The sequence below is a fragment of the Leucopleurus acutus genome (genome assembly GCF_964270905.1).
Source record: "Leucopleurus acutus genome assembly, chromosome: 21".
Taxonomy (NCBI): domain Eukaryota; kingdom Metazoa; phylum Chordata; class Mammalia; order Artiodactyla; family Delphinidae; genus Leucopleurus; species Leucopleurus acutus.
Window position 1 is genome coordinate 20,713,230 of NC_139163.1, and position 23,208 is coordinate 20,736,437.

A 23,208-nucleotide genomic window follows, 5' to 3' on the forward strand; every position below is an offset into this window, starting at 1 on the left:
TACAAGGGCTCACAGACTCCCTGACCTCTTCCTCTCTTCTCCCCCGTCTTGCACTCTGCTACACCGACTCTAACCTAGTTTCTGTACTAAGAGCACACCAGACTCCTTTCGATCCCGAAGGTTTTGCACCTGCTGGTGCTTCCCTGTATCTCATTGCTCAGCTTGCAGCTCTAATGCCACCTCCAGAGAGTGGACTTTCCTGACTGCCTTGGCTAAAGCCACCTCCCATTCACTCTCCCAGCCTAGGTCACTCAAAACCATGTGGCCTTATTTTATTTTCCTCCTCATATTTATCGGAATATGACATTAACTTATTTGTTTTGATGTTTCTAGTCAATCTCCCTTCCTGCAAAGTTAGCTTCCTGAGAGAAGGGGCTTTTCTGGTTCTGTTTGTCATGGTTTTCCCAGTACTATAACAGTGCCTGGCACACAGAGAAGATGCTCGAAAAATGCTTTGTGTCTGACTAACTCTGGGCTTGCTAACATCTTATAGTGAGTTTCCTACGCTGATGTAGAGCCTAAGAAAGTGACCGTGTTTGTAGATATCTGACAAGTGGATGTTAGGTAATGAAGGAGAAGGAGGCATTCTGAACCTTTTAGGAACTCGCATTGAGTTTGGGTTGCTGTGCTTTTTGTTTTATATATTCTAAATAAAGTCCTATTTTAAATGGGAAGAAATGAAGGGCAATCTTGTAAGAAATTGGAGAGCCATTTCCCACCGCAGCTTTAATTCTCCCTTTGAGTAAAGGTGGGGGGAAGGATAAATTAGGAGCTTGGGATTAACATATACACACTACTATATATATATATATATATATATATATATATTTATTTATTTATTTATTTATTTATTTATTTATTTATAAAATAGATAATAAAATATATAAAATAGATAATCAACAAGGACCTATTGTATAGCACAGGGAACTCTACTCAATATTCTATAATAACCTATATAGGAAAAGAATCTGAAAAAGAATGGATATATATATATCTGAATCATTTTGCTGTACACCTGAAACAAACACATTATAAATCAACTATAATGTAAAAATTAAATTAGAAAAAATTAAATAAATGGGAAAAAATAAATAAATTCTCCCTTTGAGCAGTTTGAGTCACAAAATTCTTATTCTGCATCTCAAAGAAAAACTCATATAATATTGGTAGGGAAAAGATATTTTGCAAGAATTTTTCATGCATTTTAATAATAATAAAGACAACAAAAATATTTTTTTAAAATTATATATGAAGAAGTAATAAGTCCTATATGAAAATACTATCATCTTTTAAAAAAATAAATTTAATTAGTTATTTTACTTAAATAACTTTTACTTAAATTTTACTTAAGTAATTCTAGACTCACAGTGCTGTAGAAATTCCAGAGAGGTGATTTAATCCATTTCTCTGTCTTCAGGGAGGATAGAGATCCCATTTTTGTTAACTTCTGGACAGGAGATTCCAGAATCACAGAATCACCCTTATGCATCCATTTTAGTAGAGACTTAGTATAATTCAGAAAACATCACATTTAAATATATTGTTGCACATAAACTATCTTAATTCTCAAAAGTGTCAGTTAACCTGGGTTAATCAAGTTACCTATAATTTACCTCTCAGACAAAAGGCAAACCCAAGAAGATCACCTACAGTGTATATTTACTATTACAACAGCTTCCAGGGTATGCTGTGTGTACTCTGCTCATTCTCTGACCCTCACAGGTACTTCTTGAAAATAGAGGGTGGGGTGTGCAGCTCAGATGATAAGGAGCTGAACACACTGCAAGAATGAAAGTCTTCAAAGAAAGATTGCATTGTGTTCATTATGCTTTATTTGCTAGGGCAAGAAAATATCCTGATCCACTTTCCAGTGATTTTCAACAATGGTTGAAATAAACTTTTCCTTTTTTAAATTTAAAGCTACATTAAGGAAAAAATGCAATTTATGTTCCATTTCCAAAATAGTCTGGCCAATCAAGATTTTATTATGTGTAACTGAAAGGTCATTAAAAATGCTGAAGCTAATCCTTTTTTTTTTTTAATTAATTAATTTATTTATTGGCTGTGTTGGGTCTTCGTTGCTGCATGCGGGCTTTCTCTAGTTGCGGGGAGTGGGGGCTACTCTTTGTTGTGATGAGTGGGCTTCTCATTGTGGTGGCTTCTCTTGTTGTGGAGCATGGGCTCTAGGCTTGTGGGCTTCAGTAGTTGTGGTACATGGGCTCAGTAGTTTTGGCATGCAGGCTCTAGAGTGCAGGCTCAGTAGTTGTGGCACACGGGCTTAGTTGCTCCGGGGCATGTGGAATCTTCCCAAACCAGGGCTTGAACCCGTGTCCCCTTCATTGGCAGGCGGATTCTTAACCACTGCACCACCAGGAAAGTCCGCTAATTCTTAAGTTTAAAAAAATTCTGTTGTATTTTATGGAAGCTGAACTCAACCTAACATGGTTTGAGTCTTCATCCTCAGTAGTTACACACATTGTCCTGTGGTCACATTCTCAATGCGTTATGTCAAGGAATAGACTAGCAAAAAGCAATAAGTCAAGGAAAGGATAATATTAAAGCCACTTAAAACAAGGAGCAAGGCCTGACTTGATGCCAATATCAATATTTTACTCTTTTTGGTATGTAAAAATATTTATGCTTCTAAAATCTTAGAAATTTCAAAAAAAATAGATTGTATTTTTCAAGAAAAAGTGGAATATCCTGAGTTTTAGCATTTTGGGTTTTTTGGTTTTGGTTTTTTTTTTGGTTTGGGGATTTATTTCTTTTTTGATGTTTCTATCTGCATCATTTCTAAATTAGAACATAGACATTTTACGTTTGAAGACATTCTAGAGTGAATACAGCCAAATGACAAAACCAGGCATGTTGATTTCTTTCTCTTTCTTAACCCTCCACGACAATAGCTATTTTAACAAAACAATACCTTATCCTCAGAATTCCTCAAACTAGATGGTCTTTATTTTAAGCTTTGGGGGGCATATTCTTTGCTTTATCTTTTTTCCTTTTCGTATCTATTCTTTATGTTCTTTTCAAACTAATTTCAAGTGTGCAAGCATTTTTCAGAGAGAGGAAACCCCACCTGTAAGGCTGACCTGTTCATAGGCTCAGGACACTCTGCTGTGAGGAAAGTATTTTGGAATAGCTGTTTTTAGCCAGTTGTTGCACAGAGAGTCTGGAGAAAAGTTAAACAAGCAAACAAAAGTAAAATTTAAAAGGTGAGTATTGAGGAAAGACAGATGTATGTGATCGTAGCCCCTGACTAGATGGCCACCTCATAACCTCTCCTTGAGTGTTGTCACACACCTGGGACATGGGGGCCTGGGAATGTGATGAGAAGTATCACAGCCACACAATAGGAAGGTCCCTGTTGGCCAAGAAGACTTGGAGAAAGGTAACTAGTTACTGGTTTGAATGTGTTAGCCTCAAAACTATTAACTATAACTAACATTTTCTCAGAGCTCACAGAATATTCAACATCCTACTCAAAAAATGTGGCACAGAGAAAGAGGCGCAGACCCCACCCCTACTTTAGTGAGGTAGATGTTCATGATCAGTCAAAAGTTCACAAGTTTTGAGTTAAATATCTATAATCAGTTTTCTAAAAATAGACTGTGTGCCCACAGTCTGCTAATGCTTCACCTCAGCCAGATTTTTGCTGGGTTTTTTTAGTTTCGGATGAGTCCACCAACCAAAGGCAAAAATCAGTGTTGATTTTAAACATTGGATAAGAAAGCAATGCTTTCTCTTCTACTACAAACAAAGCCTGAACATGGAATGTGGATTTCACATACCTGTGTGTGTATCAATCAATAAGTGTTACCTACTGTGTGCAAGACACCACACTGCAGGGCAAAAAGAAAGAAAGTGTATCCATAGCGCCTGTCCTTGAGGGTCTTAGAGTTTCCATGGAGAAATAATAAATATATAATAGGAATATGTAAAAAGATTTTTAAATAATAATATATATCAGATAAATACTACGTTAGTAGTGATAACATTTCCTACTCATAGAACAGAGGAGAGGTCAAGAAAATACCCAAAAGCCAGGCCACCCCAAAATTCAGTAGAAAATTCTTTATTTCTGGAAGAGTTTTCTTTCCACTAGGGCTCTTGAACCATAGTGTTGATGGCTGGAGCCTAGATGTGAATAAAACAGACCATACCTGGGTTGAGGTGACAGCAGACTGAACCAGTCTGGGATGACAAGGATTCTGCTTATCCCACAGGCTTGAGCCAAGGATAGGGGTGTGTTTGTTTAGGACACAACATGAAAACATTGGGAAGCTCTGTGAGATCGGCAGATAGTCATGACTCCAGAAAGTAATACTGTTTGAGGAAAGTCTGGGGAGAGCGGGAAAGGAGAAGGTGTTTGCTGTTTTGTCTCCACTTGTAGATTGTAATGAGCCACTCCAAGGCAGGAACCCAATTCTTCCTCTTTTCCCCTGGTCTGAGCTCACGTAATATTTGTTTAAAACTGAATTGGATGAATCCATGGCTGAATCAATGACTCAGTGAATAAACGTCTTTGATTCCTCCCTTCCCTCTCACTCTTCAGCTCTCTCAGTCCAGCTTCTCTTCCCCACCAGGTATCCACTTCGCCTCTGCTGATTTTTCCAGCCTTCCCCTACTTCCTTGTTGCTGGATGAAGTGATCACATTTGCATTCTCTTCCTTGACCTCAGCATCACTCCCATCTCCAGACTGCTCCCTCTCGTTTCAAAAATGTTGCTTCTTTCACCTTCCACGCCATCATACACTTCTGGGTTTTCACTTTCTTCTCTTCCAGTCCTAGTCAGTTCTCCATGCTGGCTCCTTCTTGACTTGGCCCTTAAATACAGCGTCCAGGCCTACTCCCTTCCCACATCGCACCCCCATACTCTAAAGCCTCATCTCCCCAGCTTCAGGTCCCACCAAACTCATATTTCAGCCCAGACCTCTCTTCTGATCTCCACACTCCTATAACCAGTGGTTTAAAACAGTCTAATTGAGCTTGTCCAAAATGGAAATTGGCTACTGCTACCACCCAGCCCACCCACCCTGCAGTTTGCTCTGCCTCCACTACTCCACCTTCTTAGATCCCTAAGACAGGAGGCTGACCGTCTTCTTTGGCATCTGCCTCTCCCATGCTCCCACAGTCAACCCATTGCCAAGTGTCTGCTGTTGACTCTCCTTCCAAAATGTAAGTGATGTCTGACCACTTTTTCCCACCATCACCAGCCCTGCAGCCTAAGCAGCAGTCATTTCTCTTTCCTGAACTGTCACCTCTTACCTGTCAGTATATGGGTCTGATCCTCTTCTTCCCAATACGTTCTCCTCAAAGCAGCCAGTGTAGTGTTTGAAAACTGCACATCAGATCACATCACTCAGCTACTTAAAACCCACGGAGAGATTGTCAGGGCTTAACATAAGCTACAAGGTCTGTATAACCTAGTCGTCACCTAATTCTGTAGCATCATCTCATGCCATCCTTTCCATCAACTTACCAGACTCCAGCCACAGATTCTGTTTTCAGAACTAGAACCAAACCACTGTGGTCTCCTAGCTCAGCAGTTCTCCAGGTACAGTCGCTGGAACAGCAGCAGTGACATCACTTAAAGAAAATGTAAATTTTTGAGCCCCACCCTAGACCTACTGACTGAATGAGAAAACTCTGGGAGCAGGGCCCAGCAGGTGATTCTAATGCACACTTGAGTTTGAGAACCACTGATCCGGTTAATTTGAGATGGGAATGCCTGGAAGTCCCAGTTTTACCTGTTTTATTACCTAGACATACCGATTAGTCAGGCTTTTTTGGGGAGCTTAGTGGAGGAAAGAGATTGGGGCCCAGCGTTGCTTGTCCAACTTAATAAGTTGACTGGGGAAAGCAGTGGGTGACTTTTGAGTTCGAGTGACAAGATATATATACACTTATGTGTACTTTTTTGTGAGCCTTTAGGTGTTCTACTATACCACATTCCAAACTCTAAGTAGAGGTCAGCTGATACTCATAGAATAATCTGAGTGCAAGGCTTCCTTAAATAAAGAGCTAGCCCCGGGCTTCCCTGGTGGCGCAGTGGTTGAGAGTCCGCCTGTCGATGCAGGGGACACGGGTTCGTGCCCCGGTCTGGGAAGATACCACATGCCGCGGAGCGGCTAGGCCCGTGAGCCATGGCCACGGAGCCTGCGCGTCCGGAGCCTGTGCTCTGCAACGGGAGAGGCCACAACAGTGAGAGGCCCGCATACCGCAAAAAAAAAAAAAAAAAAAAAAAAGAGCTAGCCCCTCTTACTGTCAAATATCACCTTAGTTTATTGCATTGTTAGTGAAATTTGCATGTGGATGTCTTTTTCTCTCTCTTAAATCTCGTTTCCTGACACTAGGAATTATACTTCATAATTTTTAATATCCTCCTCATTGCCTTGTAATACTAAGTTTTGGTATATATTGAGTGAGTGGTTGATAGAGCCATTTTCTTAGTTTAATTTGGAATAAATATAAACCACCGGATGTTTTAAAATGTGATGCAAGAAGGCAGTCTTTTCCCAGAGATCATTCAGTCCTAACTTACATCTGTTATAGTGCCAAAGTTCTTTTTCAATGAATTCTTAAATCTCTATAGAATTTTCCAAAAAGTTCTAGCAGCTGTTTGTCTTCACATGAAAGACCAATTATTTACTGAAAATTGTTTACTCAGCCTGCTTCATTTATGTCTCTACCTTATGATTGGTCCTTAGAAACCACCCACTTGTCAGCCTTTCATGTAGCAGGACAACATTTATGGCCTTTTGAGATTTTCTTTGTGTATGTATAAAATTATTGTTCCAGAATACGTTTAAATGTTTGAGAAGTGTTGTTGAAGGATTGTACAATTTAGTAGGACTACTGGAAGCAAGACAAAATTTTTTTCTATGTATCATATTATCCTTACTCACCATACTTGAAATAATCCAACAGTGTCCTCAAGGGACTGGCTCTGGTCCAAAAACCAGAAGCTCATTAGCCTCACTTTTACTTCCTTTCCAAGCTATCAGGGCTCTAAACAAGCTACACAGGCAAAGACTGACCAACTTCTGAGATTTCCCTTTTCTTGTTTATTTTTTCCAATTGTTTTGTAAAATAATTGCCATCAGTTACAAGGTTCTTAAAAAAATTCTCTGTTATGATCCTCACTCCCAGTTGTGTCTGTTTTCTGTGTAGTCATATACATGCCCATGTAATTTCAAGAAAAGCAGAACTGCTTTTAGCACTTAGTGTTTAAACAAATCGAACAATCAGTTAGGTTATCTTATGGTAAATAATCATTACATAGCATCACCAAGGTATCGTCAAAAGACTATCTGATACTCTAATGATTGCCTTAAAATGCATACATGTGTATATATTTAAATACAAACATGCTACACGCAAACATAACACTTTTGATATTTATCAAGGAAAACACAATTATAATTGCATTTTGGTTGCTTTAAATTCCAAATATTTTAGTTTAGTAAAGTCTCTACAAATGCTTAATGTGCAATAAGATTCTAATCTATAAAAGCAATCTTCCATTTTTCACAAGTACTTGGTTTGAATTTGGTTTGGAAGCTAAGGCTTACTCAGATTAACACAGAAAAGAAAACGAAGAAGGATGCTGTATCCTATTGATCAAGTTAGAACTTATTTTAAAGTCACCTTTAAGGAATTTCCCTAGAGACATGTCTCCTACATGTTCCTGAATAATATGAGCTACTAAAAATCTTCTGTTTGCTTTCAGTTGCATTTTAGAGAGTTTCCTTATGAACACATTTGAGAGAGAACAGCAGCAACAACAAAAAATGTAAAAAAACTGGCCAGATCTCTGTCTGATGTAGGACTCAAAATTCAGTCTGATTTGTCAGACTCTGTAGGGAGTGTTTTCAAGTAACAGATTGTCCCTACTGTGCTTAGTGGCACCTGCTGACAGGCTCTAATGAAGCCACGGAATGGGATGCATTGAGATACAGTAGCTATTTCACATGATTCAGAAGCCAGCTTGCTGGGTTGATTTACACTAACACTGCATTAGAGTATATTTCCGTATTTTTTAAGTCTCTAAGATATACTTAAAATCAGAAGAATAATCAGAAGAAAATCTATTTTCAAAAGAAGTAATACCACCAACGAGTGAAACGCTTTTTGGATGCCTCATAGGATTACTGTAAGGATTACTTAAGATACTATATATATATATATATATATAAAATGACAATAAGGCATTCACTTTGCTGCGTTACCTTATCTCTATGTATATGTCAGTATTGTATGAACACCATATGCCTGTGTATGCTCACATCACTCTTACACTCACATCACTCTTAGATTGAAAAATCTAAGTTCCTTAATGGTAGAACTAAGTTTTTATTGTATTATGCTGTATATAGTTCTTATTTTTGCTTAAAATGTGCAGAGGAATTCACTAAATATAAGTTAATAAATGATGGCCATCAACCCAAGCAGAACACTTAGTGGCAAAGAATGATGAAAGAGAAAAATAATGAAGAATAGAGGCCAGTTGTTCTGCCTGTTTCCACCAGGTCTGCCACGAAGAACATGCTATTTAATTGTAGCAGGGGAAATTTGTGATTTTGAACATTAGGGGTAAATTACTGTCTTTGAGCATGAAACAGTCTTTTAAAGGAGCATGACAAAATCTAGATCTCAAGGAAATAAGGTGAATTTTAGTTTAGTTATAGTTTTGCAGATGTGTACAAAAGATATTCATAAACTCCTTATTTAAATATATAGGTAAATGGCTTTGTTATTTATTGCTGCATATCAAATTACCCCAAAACTTAGCAACTTAAAATAACAATGAATAATCCCACACAGTTGCTGTGGGTCAGAAATTCAGGAGCAGCTTAGTTGGATGGTTCTGCTTTAGCATCTGTCCTGAGGTTGCTGTCAAGATTTTTGAAGGCGTGACTAGGATCGGAGGATCTGTTTCCAATATGGCTTACTCACTTGGCTGTTGGCCGGAGACTTTGGTTCCTTGCCACGTGAACCACATAGGGGGACTTAAGTGTCCTCAAGATATGGCAACTAGCTTATCCCAGTGCAGGCCACACAAAAGGGAGCGCAAGGGGGAAGCTGCAATGCTTTGTATAACATCATGTCAGAAGTCACACTTCACCATACTTTATTAGAGAAAGGAATGAGTCTCCACCTTTTAAAGGAAGGAGAGTCAAAGATTTGTGAACATATATAAAAACCATCACAGTAAACTCTATGGGTGATACCATCTCTATGCAGTAAAGAAATATTACTTCCTAGAACTCATATGGTTTCAGTTTGGCTAAGTTTCTTGCTGACAGACATTTTCAAGAGAAACTCTGACGTTTCAGCACAAATTAAGAATTATTTAATGTTTGGAACTTTAAAGATATGCTAAAACTTTATAACTAAAAAAACTGTGATCTAAAGTGTTTAATTTTCTTGAGGTTGCAGAACTAGCTCTGAGTTTTCTATATACCCAATTTAAGTCCTTTGGGGGTTAATTATATGGTAGAATGTTAGCTCTATATGAAATCCAAGGTAATAATCTAAATTCAGTGTAACAGTTTGTGCCCATCAGAGTACGAAAGTTTTACAGGGTTACCCCTGTAAATAGATAAAAATACTACGGTCCTTGCCTAAGTAGAGCAAAATGCTTCCAAACATTTAAGTATAACAACTAAGACTATAGTATTTGTTTAATTTAGCAACTGACATATGGCTGTTTTTCAAAGGCAAAATGATCAAGGGTATTGCATAGCAGTAAGTACCAGCTAGAAGAGCCAGTAGATATTATCTTAACTATCTTGATTAACAAATTAAAGCATAATAAAAGCAATTTTGATTTATTTTTATTCTGAATTTTGCCCATAATAAGAAACTTTACTATAGTTCTTGAAAAAAATACATGTTCAAAACCCTAATGGAAATAAGGCATTTGAATAGAAATATTTTTCAGGCCTACTTCAATAAATCTTTCATTTTCCAGTACTCAAGGTCCTCAGCGTGGAGAATATATGGAAAAGTACTGTTCGTTAATTGAATTTTGACCCAAATAGTAAGGAAAACAGTTGTGGGAATTAAAAGTAGGCCTACCAGAGAATGTAGTACATTTAACTGAATTCCTACAAAAGACACTTAAAAATAGGTCACTCTTTCATCTGGGCCATGTGGATTTGATGTGAATCATTATCAGGAGAGCCTGCAAATAACAGACACTTTAAAAAGTATATTTGTTTCTTACCTAAATAAAGATAGAAATTTCAGAAAACCCTGAGAACTGGATGAATTATGCTCCTGAGTCAGGGCTCATATAATGGTAACTTCCTATAGAAAAGACAGTGGCTCATAGGAAAGAGAAAAAAGGCCTCATTACAGAGGGAACTGTTCTCTTTGTTACCCAAATGCACTGAACTGCTTCACTTTGGAATCACTTTACCATCTCCAGTCCCTTTATTGACTGTTTCCCTGTTGAGTGCATAGATTAATAAATATTCAAAGATGTGTTATTCTTTCCTAGTACTAGATTTTGCATTTTAAGTAATTGGGATGATATCAGTTTTGTGGTTTGGCGATTTCACTGCATTGTAATCCTTAAAAATGGAAAATATGACATTGTTTTCATATTTTAATTTTAAAACATGTTACCAAATATGTTTGTTTGTTAAGTACAGAAAATAGATCATTGGATGAAGTTGGGCACTCAATACAAAGGTTTAGAGTTACCCCAACAGGAGCCTGCGTTCTCAAAGTGAAGAATTGATAGAACAAGTTTTTAACCCATTTCATAGAGAGCAGAAGTCACCAAGAGGCCAAATATTCCAAATGGAGAGATCAGGAAGAGGTTTAAGATAATAAAGCAGCATTTTGTTGATGTTTAGAATAGAAATCATTTGACTTAGTGCCAATTTGATCATTTAAAACCCAAACCAACTTTTTGTCAGCCTTAATAGCAAGTCACAGAATTGAACAATGTTTGGAGGAGGATCCTGAAAGGAGTGGGCTGGGGAAAGCAGACAGTAATGGGGTGGTGTTGGCAGCACGATGTTTCGCAAGCATTCTTTGCCACGGGGGAGAATGGGATCTCAGTTATCATGCAGTTACTTTCTAGGGTCAAGTGTCTATACTATGCTTCCTCTATTGCTTTCATTTTTGTGGGATGTTTTTATTTTGTTGATGTACTCATAATCACAAACATGTTTATAAACTAAACAACCACTAAACCAATTACTTTTGACCTTGATGAAAGGTATACCTGTTCTAAATATAAATCAACCCTTGGGCATCCCTGCTGATTGATGAAATATTCCAGATCTGCAAAAACTAGCTCCATTTGAAGTGCTCCTTTGTCAGCACCGGCTTTGGATAGAGCTTCACTTAGTTGTGATTCTTTGGAAGAGAGACATTACATGAGGCTAAACTACAGAGCATTCAACTGTCTCGTGAAATTGTATAAACATTTTGTAATGTGGTCATAAAAATTAAGTGATTTCTCCTTTTATTCCAGGACACAAGCTCTTAGCCAGCAATGTCTGATTGCAAAGGAAGAGGGGAAAGGGGCAGCCTGCCCAGGACTGACATGTAGAAAAGGAAAATGTGCCAGGGCTCACTTTGTGTTAAAGTTCCCTGCTCCTTTCAGATCCACAGCACCCACCTGTTTAGGCATCTCGAGGACGATGAATGGTCAATTACTCCTTTAAGCCCACATTCCAGTTAGGTTTTTTTCTTCCCCAGTAATTAAAAAGAATACCAATATCTTTGGTTTCTAACTTCCTTTTTTTTTTTCCTGTTGCTACCTATGGTGGAAAATATTTACAGAAAAGTCCAAAAGAAGCTGTGTTAGTATAGAGGTTAAGAACACAGACAATCTGGGCTAAAGTAGTGCATTCAGTTCTTGGCTTGACCGTTTACAAATGGTGAGACCTCGGGCAAGTAAGTCGCCTTGTCTCTATATGACTTGGTTTCCTCATATATAAAGTGGAATAGTGACAGTTCTCCCTTTGTAGGATTAGTTATTAATATTATATGAGTTAAAATGTGCCAAGTGCTTAGAAAAGTGCCTGGCACAGAGGATGTGCTGGATAAGGGTCACCTCTTACTATGTGTTGCCTATTCCCTGTGGCATTGAGGCATTTTATTATCATTTTGTCTAACTATTCATGAAATGCTGACCCCTCTGATGCCTACTTTCACATGCCTCTTCTTAACCAGCTTCTCTCTCTGCCTTTCTTTTCTCAACCTCTTTCCCTTCTCTTCGGCTTCTGTCTGCCCTTGTAAATGCAGGTCTCTTAATAGTCCAGATTCAAACATCTCCCCTTCTGTACTCTCCCTTCCTATTTGGCCTTGCCTAGTGCCTTTAATCCAGGCCCTCCCCACCCTGCCTTTTTTTTCCCCGCCTCGATACACAGCCTCCAAAAGATGTGAGCACTCATTCCTTAGTGATATTGGTTAAAAAAGTGCTGCATGTGGTCATTTCATCCGTGTCTTTTCCCTAGAACTCTAAATCATTGCCTTCTCCCACCATCTCCTATCTCCTACTCAGCCTTTGATAAATATTTGTTGGAAACATATTTGGTAAAACATTTAGTTAATGATGATGTCAAATTTTTATCTAACTTCTAAAGTTATGTGTAAATTTCAGTTAGCCGTGCTGTGTCTACAAAGTCTTCACTTTTATGGCTAATGTGCAAGATACACTTAAGTTTTCTACAGAAAATTAGTATTGAAGCAATTCAACCGGGACACTAATGATTTCATGCTTGCTGTGGATAATTATTCTTGCATCTAAGTTTGTAAACAAAAATGTGGCTAATTGTTAATATTATTACTTAATCTTATATCTTATAAACTTTCATGGCCTCTCTGAGTGCATTACTCTCCCCAAATATTATACTCAATGATTCTAACCTTGTCAACATTAGCATAAGTGGAAAATGTGTCAGCGTCACAAATTTCATCTCACAGAAGGCTCAGAATTCACTGACCATTTTGAAATGCAATTTTCTGGGACTAAGTTAGACATTAAAGACACATCAGTGGTTCTTAAGACTTTTTCATTTATTACAATCTGTGCCCTACATAATGCCCCACACAGAGAGAGGGAGACAGGAAGAGAAATGGAATTTTCATGCACATTCATAGAAGAAAGAAAGGAATAGAAGTGTACCAGTCAGGGCTCCAATAAGAAATAGAAGGAACACTTAAAATAGGATTATATGGGGAAGGATTAGTTACAAAGGAGCTATTTACAAAGGTGTGCAGAAGGAGAAACACAAGGGTTAGTGCTGTAACCTGTGGGGCTTAGTCCTAGCTGAGCCATCACCACCTCAAGGCCCCAAAGAGAAGTAAACAGTTAACAGAACCCAGAGGGAAAAAGTCTGCAAAGTCAGCTGCTTGAGAAGAGCAATGACCTTGGGTAAAAGGACACAACCAGTTCAAGGCAACTACGCCATGTAGGATCCAGGGGAATAAACACTCCTTCCCCCTTTGAAGAGGTCCTGGAACCAATTCCCAGTGAGGGAGAGGGTTTCCTCCACACCACCAAGCAATTCTCCAGACACCTCCTGGGTGTCCTACCATTCAACTCAACCCTGACACTATCCACCTGGAGATCGCATCAGATCCCTCATGTTAAGGGCTCAGTCACACAGACTACACCCCCCTCCCCATTTCAGTTGCCAGTTGCAAGCCCAGGTTATCACCTGTGCTTCAGACCAACAGGCTATAGATCAGAGGCTCCTATGACCCCCTCCTTGGGTTGAATTAAGCTGATAGAGTGGCTTACAGAACTCAGAGAAACATTTTACTTACTTTGTTTGTTGTAAAAGGATGTAACTCAGGGACAGCCAGATGGAAGAGTTGCAAAGGGCTAGGTACGGGGAAAGGACGAGGAGCTTCTATGCCCTCTCCAAGTGCACCAGTCTCCCCAAATCTCCAAGTGTCCATCAACCCAGAAGCTCTCCAAGCACTGTCCATTTGGGTTTTCATGGAGGTTCCTTACATAGCCGTGATTGATTAAATCATTGACCACTGGCGATTGAACTCAATCCCCAGCCCCCTCTCCTCCCAAGAGGCTGGTTGGCTTCGCTGGCAGCCAGCCGCCATCCTGGGTGGGGTCAAAGAGCCACCTCATTAACGTAACAAAAGACACTTTTATCACTCTCCTAACTGAGGATATTCCAAGGGTTTTAAGAGCTCTGTGCTAGGAATGAGATGGAAGATCAAAAAGATGTATTTCTGGGCTTCCCTAGTGGCGCAGTGGTTGGGCGCGGATTCGCGCCCTGGTCCGGGAAGATCCCACATGCTGCGGAGCCGCTGGGCCCGTGAGCCATGGCCGCTGAGCCTGCGCGTCCAGAGCCTGTGCTCCGCAACGGGAGAGGCCACAGCAGTGAGAGGCCCGTGCACCGAAAAAAAAAAAAAAAAAAAAAAAAAAAGATGTATTTCTTATTATAAATGACAATATCACAGCCTTATATCCCCTACTGGGGCTCCCCATAGGCCAGCCTACCCTGAAGCCAGAGACATGGGATGCTGTTGAGGGAATCCATGCAAAGTGTTCCCATATAATTTATCATCCAAACTGGGACAATTTTGAGAGTTAAAGGAGTTGTTAAAATTGTAACTACTGCAAAGAAAAAGAAAGTTGCTACCCAACAATTACATAACTGTTGTAGATTTTTATACCATTCAATAAATGACGAATACAGCTGTAGCAGGAAAGCCTCTACTAATCTATACATTCTGTGACGAAACTGCTCCACCTCCGCCTCCCTGCATATTTAATATATGCATATGTCACATATACCTAACCCACAATTCCCTCCTACCCCATCAGACTCTGTGTATCCTGCAGGCTGCAGATGGCACCAGAGCACAGCTAGCTGGTGCACAAAGGATGGGTAGGGCATCTGAAATCAGGAGTCAGCTGTCCCAAGCCACTTGGGTCTGAGTGCATTTTGTTAAACCAGTGAGCAACCTATGTGCTGTTCTTGAAAGGGAGTTGTTTGTTAGATTATATCTGGGAAGGGTCAGGGAAAGAGTCAGTTTATCCCTAGTTGTCTTCAGAATATAACCATATATTAAAGTAAGAACTTTGTTCTCTGCGCATGAATCTCACACACTGTCACAGACGAGACCGTAGAAGTCATAAAGGCAAACCCACTCTGACGTATATTAAAACAATTATTCATAATTTTATGTCATCAAAAAATGAACATTCCAGGGCTTCCCTGGTGGCGCAGTGGTTGAGAGTCCGCCTGCTGATGCAGGGGACGCGGGTTCGTGCCCTGATCCGGGAGGATCCCACATGCCGCGGAGCAGCTGGGCCCGTGAGCCATGGCCGCTGAGCCTGCGCGTCCGGAGCCTGTGCTCCGCAACGGGAGAGGCCACAGCAGTGAGAGGCCCGCGTTCCGCAAAAAACAAACAAACAAAATGAACATTCCAAAACTAAACATACTCTTACAGCAATTGTACTCTTTGGTATTTATACAATGAAGTTGAAAGCTTATGTTCATACAAAAACTTGCACATAGATGTTTATAGGAGCTTTATTCATAATTAATTGCCAGAACCTAGAAGCAACCAAGATGTCCTTCAGCACACATTGAAATATCATCCAGTGCCAAGAACAAATGAGCTACCAAGCCGTGAAAAGACATGGAGGAACCTTTAACTGCGTATTACTAAGTGAGGAAAGCCAATCTGAAAAGGCTACATTCCATATGATTCCAAATATATGACATTCTGGAAAAGGCAAAACTATGGGGACAGTAAAAACACCTGCAGTCACCAAGAGTTAGGGAGGAGAGAGGGATGAATAGAGCACAGAGGATATTTAGAGCGATGAAACTGTTCTGTATGATACTATAATAGTAGGTACATGTCCTTATACATTTGTCCAAACCTGTAGAGTAGACCACACCAAAAGTGAACCCCGAATATAAACTATGGACTTGGAGTGCTAATCATGTGATGGTGTAGATTCGTCAGTTGTAACAGATGTACCACTCTGCTGGGGGCTGTTGCTAATAGCGAGGCGCTGCATGTGTGGGGCAGAGGATTTAAGTGAAAACTCTGTACCTTCCTCTCAGTTTTGTTGTAAACCTAAAACTGCTCTAAAAATAAAGTCTATGTTTTCAGTGAAAGAACGATGACTGTCAAAGCTGGAGAAAGACTTCGTAAACCAAAACAGATGATATCAGATTGCCAATCAGACACAGCTTCTCAATGAACTTCTTTGTTCAGATGAAAGCAAACAGAAATCATTGACTGGTTAACAATATCACAGACTGGAGTGATTTCAAAAGAGTCTTTAAATAGACATGGAAACAAACCCATTTTCCAGTGTACCTTCTTTTCTTTAATGTCTTTCATGTGTTCCCCAAAAATGTGACTCCCCAACCTCTTCCTGTTGTCCATTGTGCCCCAATGGGCTCTTGTGCTCTCATCTGAGACCGAGGCCATTCCATCACTGAGGGACATTCATTGTGCCCCAATGGGCTCTTGTGCTCTCATCTGAGACCGAGGCCATTCCATCACTGAGGGACATTCATTGTGCCCCAATGGGCTCTTGTGCTCTCATCTGAGACCGAGGCCGTTCCATCACTGAGGGGCATTTGCCTGCAATTTCTAAGGATGTAATTAACCATTTTGAAATTTACTGTAAAATATTTTTGTGGGAATAAAAGTGAATGTTTCCAAGGGAAAGGAATAATTTACTGTCACTGATTCTTCCCATTTTTAAAAAGGCAAATAGAGGAAATTCCTATAGAACAAAACAGAATATTCCAGACACTTCTGCATGAGCATCTCTAATATTTGAAAACATGCCGAACAAGCACTACCTATAAAGAGAGAAAGCACGAAATAAGTGGTAGCATTTTTTCCCTACATGGAACCTACAAGTAGAATCTTTCAGCCTGTCCATTATTTGAAGGGGTTGACTTTCAAAGGGCCTTTTTTTTGGACGTGCTGCGTGGTTTGTGGGACCAGCCAGATAGAATCCCGTGCCCCCTGCAGTGGAAGCACAGAGTCTTAACCACTGGACCGCTGGGGAATTCCCTCAAAGGGCCTTCTTAATGGTAGTAGTCTATCATCCCGATTATAAAACACTAAGAAGAAAATAATTTATATAGGTGATATATAAATACATTTATATAAAATATATTATATGTATTAATTTATATTAAATAATTTATATGACATGACATATTAATAAAACTAACATGTTAAAGAGGAAAAATCCTACTCTATTTTCACCTGAAATCATGAAGATGAAATTGAATCAATTAGAATGTTTCAATTGTCATTATACGAAAATGGATTCAGATACGACACCCATTACTTATGTTACCATTTATGTTAGCAGCTTCTGTGTAGTTGGTGTAAATTCCTAAAAGGTATCCAGCTGAGGTCCTTCTGTAAGTGCAGAAAACCATTCTAGCAACAGACCAAATGAATCAACATATGTCTACAACATTTCCGCAGGGCACGTCAAAATGAGCATTTCCCCAGCCACATTTCATGTCTAAAAACATAAACAGACACACACACAGTCCAGGCTCCCACACACAGCTTTAAAAGACCTCATTTAGAGAAAGCAAATTGTTTCCTCCCCTTTTACTAAAAAGTTTCTCTTTAATGGCTTTTTAAAAATTCAATTGTAAAATACCTTAACAAATCAACATAAATGAAAATCTTTGCATGTGGAGAACTACAGGAGGGTCAGTACAGCCATAGGAAAAGTTGTTATCCTATCATTTGAATATCACAGAGAAAAATAACAGAAGACCATGAATAATTTTCTTCTCTCATTTGGAAGTTATTAGTAGACTTCCCTTTGTTCCATTGAGAAATGAGAGAAGAAAATATGAAGTTACAGCGAACCCATATGGCCAGCAGGAAAATCCTCTTTAATTGCTTTATTGCCAGAAATGTTAAATCACTTCCTGAGGATACAGTTCAAATGAAACATATGGCAGCTATTAACAAAAACCCCTAATGAATTCAAAAATATGCTTTTTATGGGAGCTTTCTCATAAGCAAGTCATACATGTTATTTAAACTATATATACAAATACACACTTGGCATTTTAATCCCACAAAGGTTTGATGAACACCTACTCTGTACCAGATGACACAGGCAACTTGCATGAAATGTTTTTTCCCCAAACCCAGGAACAGATATTAGACAATGAAACCTCAGGACATGATCCCAGATCTAGCCATGCCACTTCTCAGAAGTCAAAGACAAAAAGAAATCTCCTCACTAGCACTTCCTCCCCATGGGTTCAATGTCCAGGAAAACCATTCCATTTCCACCCAGGTAGTCCTAATTACCTACTATCTTCCTATACCTATTAATGTCACACCAATGAGGGTGCTAATCACTGTCATTCAGCAACCTCTGCATGGAACTATTCTCATGTATCTTCGTCAATTGGATTGTGAATTCCACAAAGAAGAAGACTTTGCTTACAGCTTTTGTACATAGAATAACGTGAGGCATCTAATTAAGAATCAACCAATAGCTTTAATTGAAAACCAAGTGTCAGCATTTTTTTTTAAGTTAATGCCTTTCAACACTGGGAAATTTCACAAATCTAATCAATGTATTCATAAACCATTTTCTAAAGAGACAATTCTCCCTCAAATTCAAAGATAAATCAGCTGAGGGATATCCAGCTGTTATTACTATGTGGTTTTACTTTAAAAGAGAAGTTATTAAATCTTGGGTACATTAAACTTTGACTTTTCTTTCTCCACATAATAATATGGCCATTGAAGTTATTTAATGGAAGTGAGCTTTGGTAGCTTAAAGATTCATGCAGAACATGGGGTAAGCTTCTAAAGTAACTGGCATTGTCTACATGACGTATTGGCTTTGGCTATATGGAGGCTAAAATATTTTTGTTTGTAGGGTAACTCATTGATTACCATCTTTATTAAATATTTACTTATCCATGCTTGGTTACACATTTTGTAATCAAGTAGAATAAAATATGGAAAAGGCCTGTCACTGGTCAACTTGTGATTTGGTGTAAGACATTCAATTTGCCTAAAATGCCTTAGCTATAAGAAGAGAGAGCTTACTTAGAGAATTTCTAAATGTCTCATACAGATACTCCTGCACAAATATTTTGTAATCTAAGTCAATGTCTTCTCATAGGACCTCTCCAAACCTTTCTCCTCCTTCATTTCAAAATATTCTGATTAGTATTTTGAAATTAGTGTTAGTGATCTCAGAGGTCAGCATGCCAGTTGTTGTGTCCTGGCTTCCATTCCATTACTGTGACCTTGCAAAAGTTACTCTATTTTTTAAGACTTCACAGAGTTGGTCTAAGGATTGAGTGAGTTTATGCAGGTAAGAGCTTAAAACTGTACTTTGTACATTCTGAGACCCTAGTAAGTGTTAGCTCTTCATACACTGAGGGACTTTCTCCATGAATGTCCTTTAATTACCTATCACCAACCTTTACAGTCTTGTCAATGAAAGGGTTTCTGTTTTGTTTTGTTGTTTATTTGCTTAAAACAAAGGAGAAAATTTAATTTAAAAGCCCTGATCTCCAGTCAGGGGGCAAATCTAGGGGCTAGGCTTAAAATATAATATATAGTATGGATTTAATTCCATTTTTAGACCTTTCCCCAAATATAGACATAAAAAGTAATCAAACATCACTAAAACTGTAGGAGGACTTTCTTGTCAAGGGAGTATAGAACCAGAGAAGTTCTTGAAACAAAGGAAAAATCCGATGATCCTGCTATAAATGAAAGGATGCTGAGGAAGATGCTTACAGCCTATACAGTCCCTCTGATGCCCTGGTCTCTGGACATGGTTCTCCACTCTGCCATTTAATAACCTAATATTCTCTTCATGGCTGCATCTTTGCCAGGACACAGAGTCAGTGTTCACACCCAGAGAACAAAAAGTGAACAACTAAATGTAGATCAAGATTAAGTCAAAATATGCTTTCACTATAGATCAATCTTGCCAAAAAAAAACCCTCTATTTTTTTATCTGTAGAAAGATTTTTTCCCTTATTTGAAAAATTACTTCAATCTCCAAATCCTGTAAATTCCAAAGGTGAGGATCTCAAAAATAATCAATATCTCACAAAGATATAGGTGTCTTGATCTTTGATATTTCCAGAAATGAAGATTGATATTATCATTTCCTTAGGCTGATCTACAACAGAGGTGCACCTGAGCCTTCCTCTCTCTCTCTCTCTCTCTCTCTCTCTCTCTCACACACACACACACACACACACATATGTGTGCACATACACACATTTGCAACAAAATTAATTACCCATTTGAGCCTAGTTTTCTTACTTCAACTCTGAAGACTTTGTCCCCTAAATAAGGGGAGAGAGACATGCTTGTAGACATCTTATGTGGTCAGTGGCTGTGGAGTAGAAGGCGTCAAATCCCAGTGGGCCAGATAGATTTATAAAAGGCTTCCAATAACAGTTAATACACTCATGTTAGCTGTATTTTATACACGAGTAACTGAGGTGAATGGCAACCAAAAGCTCACTTCCTTAGTTTGTTTTAGGATATTGACAAGGAGTAGAACTATACTGTTCTACTTTAAAGTCTGTTAAAGACCTCTCATTCTGAACTCTATTTTCTAAATAATAGGGATAGATAATAGATACTGGAAATTGAACTTATAAACCTCTCATATCAGTAATTTGGTCCATTGGCCCAGTGCCCATAGTAACAAATAGTAAGAGCAGCTCCCTTTTCCCAGGGACCTCATGTGCTTTACAGAAGCTACTACGTTTAGTCCTTTCAGCAGCCCTGTGAAGTAGAGGTGTTTATCCCCCTTTTATAAGGGAGGAATCTGAACCTCGAGGGGACAGAGCAGAGACTTGAAAGCCCAGACACTAACCAAACAATTTACTTTTTCTGCCTCCCAAAATAGGACAAAGAAATCGAACCACAAAAACTCAACCCCAATTCAAACGTGGTTTTAGTCTCATTTACTGCCAGTATCTTTTAAGGGTAAGATGGGTCTGTCTTCAGAGAGGAAAACAATTACATGACTGATTTAGCATTAGCATAACTGGCTCTAGTGACTTTACCAATAGTTCCACAACTCTTTTTTTTTTCTTTTCAGCTTTATTGAGGTGTAGTTGTCAAATAAAATTGTAAGATATTTAAAGTGTACATTGTAGTGATTTGATATATGTATACATCGTGAAAGGATTCCCCCTTTAGTTAATTAACACATCCATCACCTCATATACTTTTTGTGGGGGTGGGAATATTTAAGTTCTTCTCTCTTAACAAATATCAATTATATAGTACAATGTTATCAACTGTAATCACCATGCTTTCATTAGTTCATCAGATCTTATTCATCATGCAGCTGAAAGTTTATACCCTTTTACTAATCCTTCCCTATTTCCCCCACTCCACCAGCCCCTGGCAACCACTTTTCTACTCTCTCATACTATCAGTTGCACACTTTTTTTTTTTTAAAGAATCCACATATTAAAAATACCATGTTGTATTTGTCTTTCTCTGTCAGGCTCATTTCACTTAGCATAATGCCTTCAAGGTACATGTTATTGCAAATGGTACGATTTCCTTCTTATTCATTTTTGAATAATATACCGTGACACACACACACACACACACACACACACACACACACACACACACCCCACATCTTCTTTACCCATTTATCCATTGATGGACACTGAGGCTGTTACCATATCTTGGCCATTGTGAATAATGTTGCAATGAATATGGGAGTGCAGATACCTCTTTGATATCCTCTTTTCATTTTCTAATAAATTAATTCATTTATTTATTTTTGGCTGCCTTCGGTCTGTTGCTGCACGTAGGCTTTCTCTAGTTGCGGCGAGTGGGAGCTACTCTTCGTTGTGCATGGGCTTCTCATTGCAGTGGCTTCCACAAGGTGGAGCACGGGCTCTGGGCACGAGGGCTTTAGTAGTTATGGCACGGGCTCAGTAGTTGTGGCTCGCGGGCTCTAGAGCACAGGCTCAGTAGTTGTGCTCCATACTGTTTTCCATACTGGCTGCACCAAATTACATCCCCACCAACAGTGCACAAGGGTTCCCTTTTCTCCACATCCTTGCCTATACTAGTCATCTCTTGTCTTTTTGATGAGAGCCACTCTACAGGTATGAGGTGATGTCTCATCGTGGCTCTGATTTGCATTTTCCTGATGATTAGTGATGTTGAGCACCTTTTCATGTGCCATTTGTATGCCTTCTTTGGGAAAAAATATTTATTCAGTTCCTCTTCTCTCATATTTCTAGTGTCAGGTTCTATTTAATTTTTGCTTCATTTATGGGACATCATTTTGTTCCTAATAAAGTTATTTGCTGTTTCCTTCTAATAATACCACAATTTTGTGGCTTTTTTTCTCTTTCAGGCTATTCCAGGTACTTCAGAGAAGGAAAAGGCTGGTAAGTTGACATTGGTTGTGTTTTCACTCCTACCTATTTTAGAATAAAATTCCATCTTCGTATAGATATTTTATTAAATATCTAAAATGTATACATCTTGTCAGTCTCTGGGCAAAAGTTATGGTTGAATTCCTGAAAAATAAGTTTTGCTCAAAATGTAGGAAAAAATATGGTTTTCTAGCATAGGATTACATTTTGTTAGAATAAGGTGTGTACTTCTTGTAGCATTAACTGTAACTGCAACCACAACTTTTTTCTTGAGGAAAATAATTAGATGTCATTCAGTGTACTGAGGAATGGTCTTTGGACATCGGTTGTTAATACAGTTGGCCCTTCGTATCCATGGGTTCTGCATCCACAGACTCAACAAACCTGGGTTGAAAATATTTGAAAAAACAAAAAATTCCGGAAAGTTCCAAAAAGCAAAACTGGAATTTGCCATAAAGGCAACTATTTACATAGCATTTACTTTGTATTAGGTATTACAGGTAATGTAGAGATGAGTTTAAAGTATACAGGAGGATGTGTGTAGGTTGTATGCAAGCACTGGGCCATTTTATATAAGGGACTTGAGCATCTGTGGATCTTGGTGTCCATCAGGGAGTCCTGGAACCAATTCCCTGCGGATACTGAAGGAAGACTATAATTATCAAGATTTTTAAAAATCTTAGTAGCTTATTTAGTAGTCCTAGAAAAAGATGTACTTGTTTAAAGCTGATACCATCAAAAATATAATTGTAAAGCAATATGAATAGTTGTACTAGAGAAAAATTATAAT

At 38.7% G+C, this 23,208-nt stretch overlaps 1 protein-coding gene across 1 annotated transcript in view; it reads left to right on the forward strand.

The window, feature by feature from the left end:
* The window catches only part of LOC309977568 (rho GTPase-activating protein 7-like), a gene marked incomplete at its 3' end in the record, with an annotated part of 191,275 nt that extends 168,803 nt beyond the window's left edge, over positions 1-22,472 (forward strand). The window contains 2 exon segments of the mRNA XM_082863708.1: positions 22,397-22,440; positions 22,442-22,472. Coding sequence (XP_082719834.1) covers positions 22,397-22,440; positions 22,442-22,472 — 75 coding nt within the window.
* Positions 22,473-23,208: the final 736 nt, after the last annotated feature.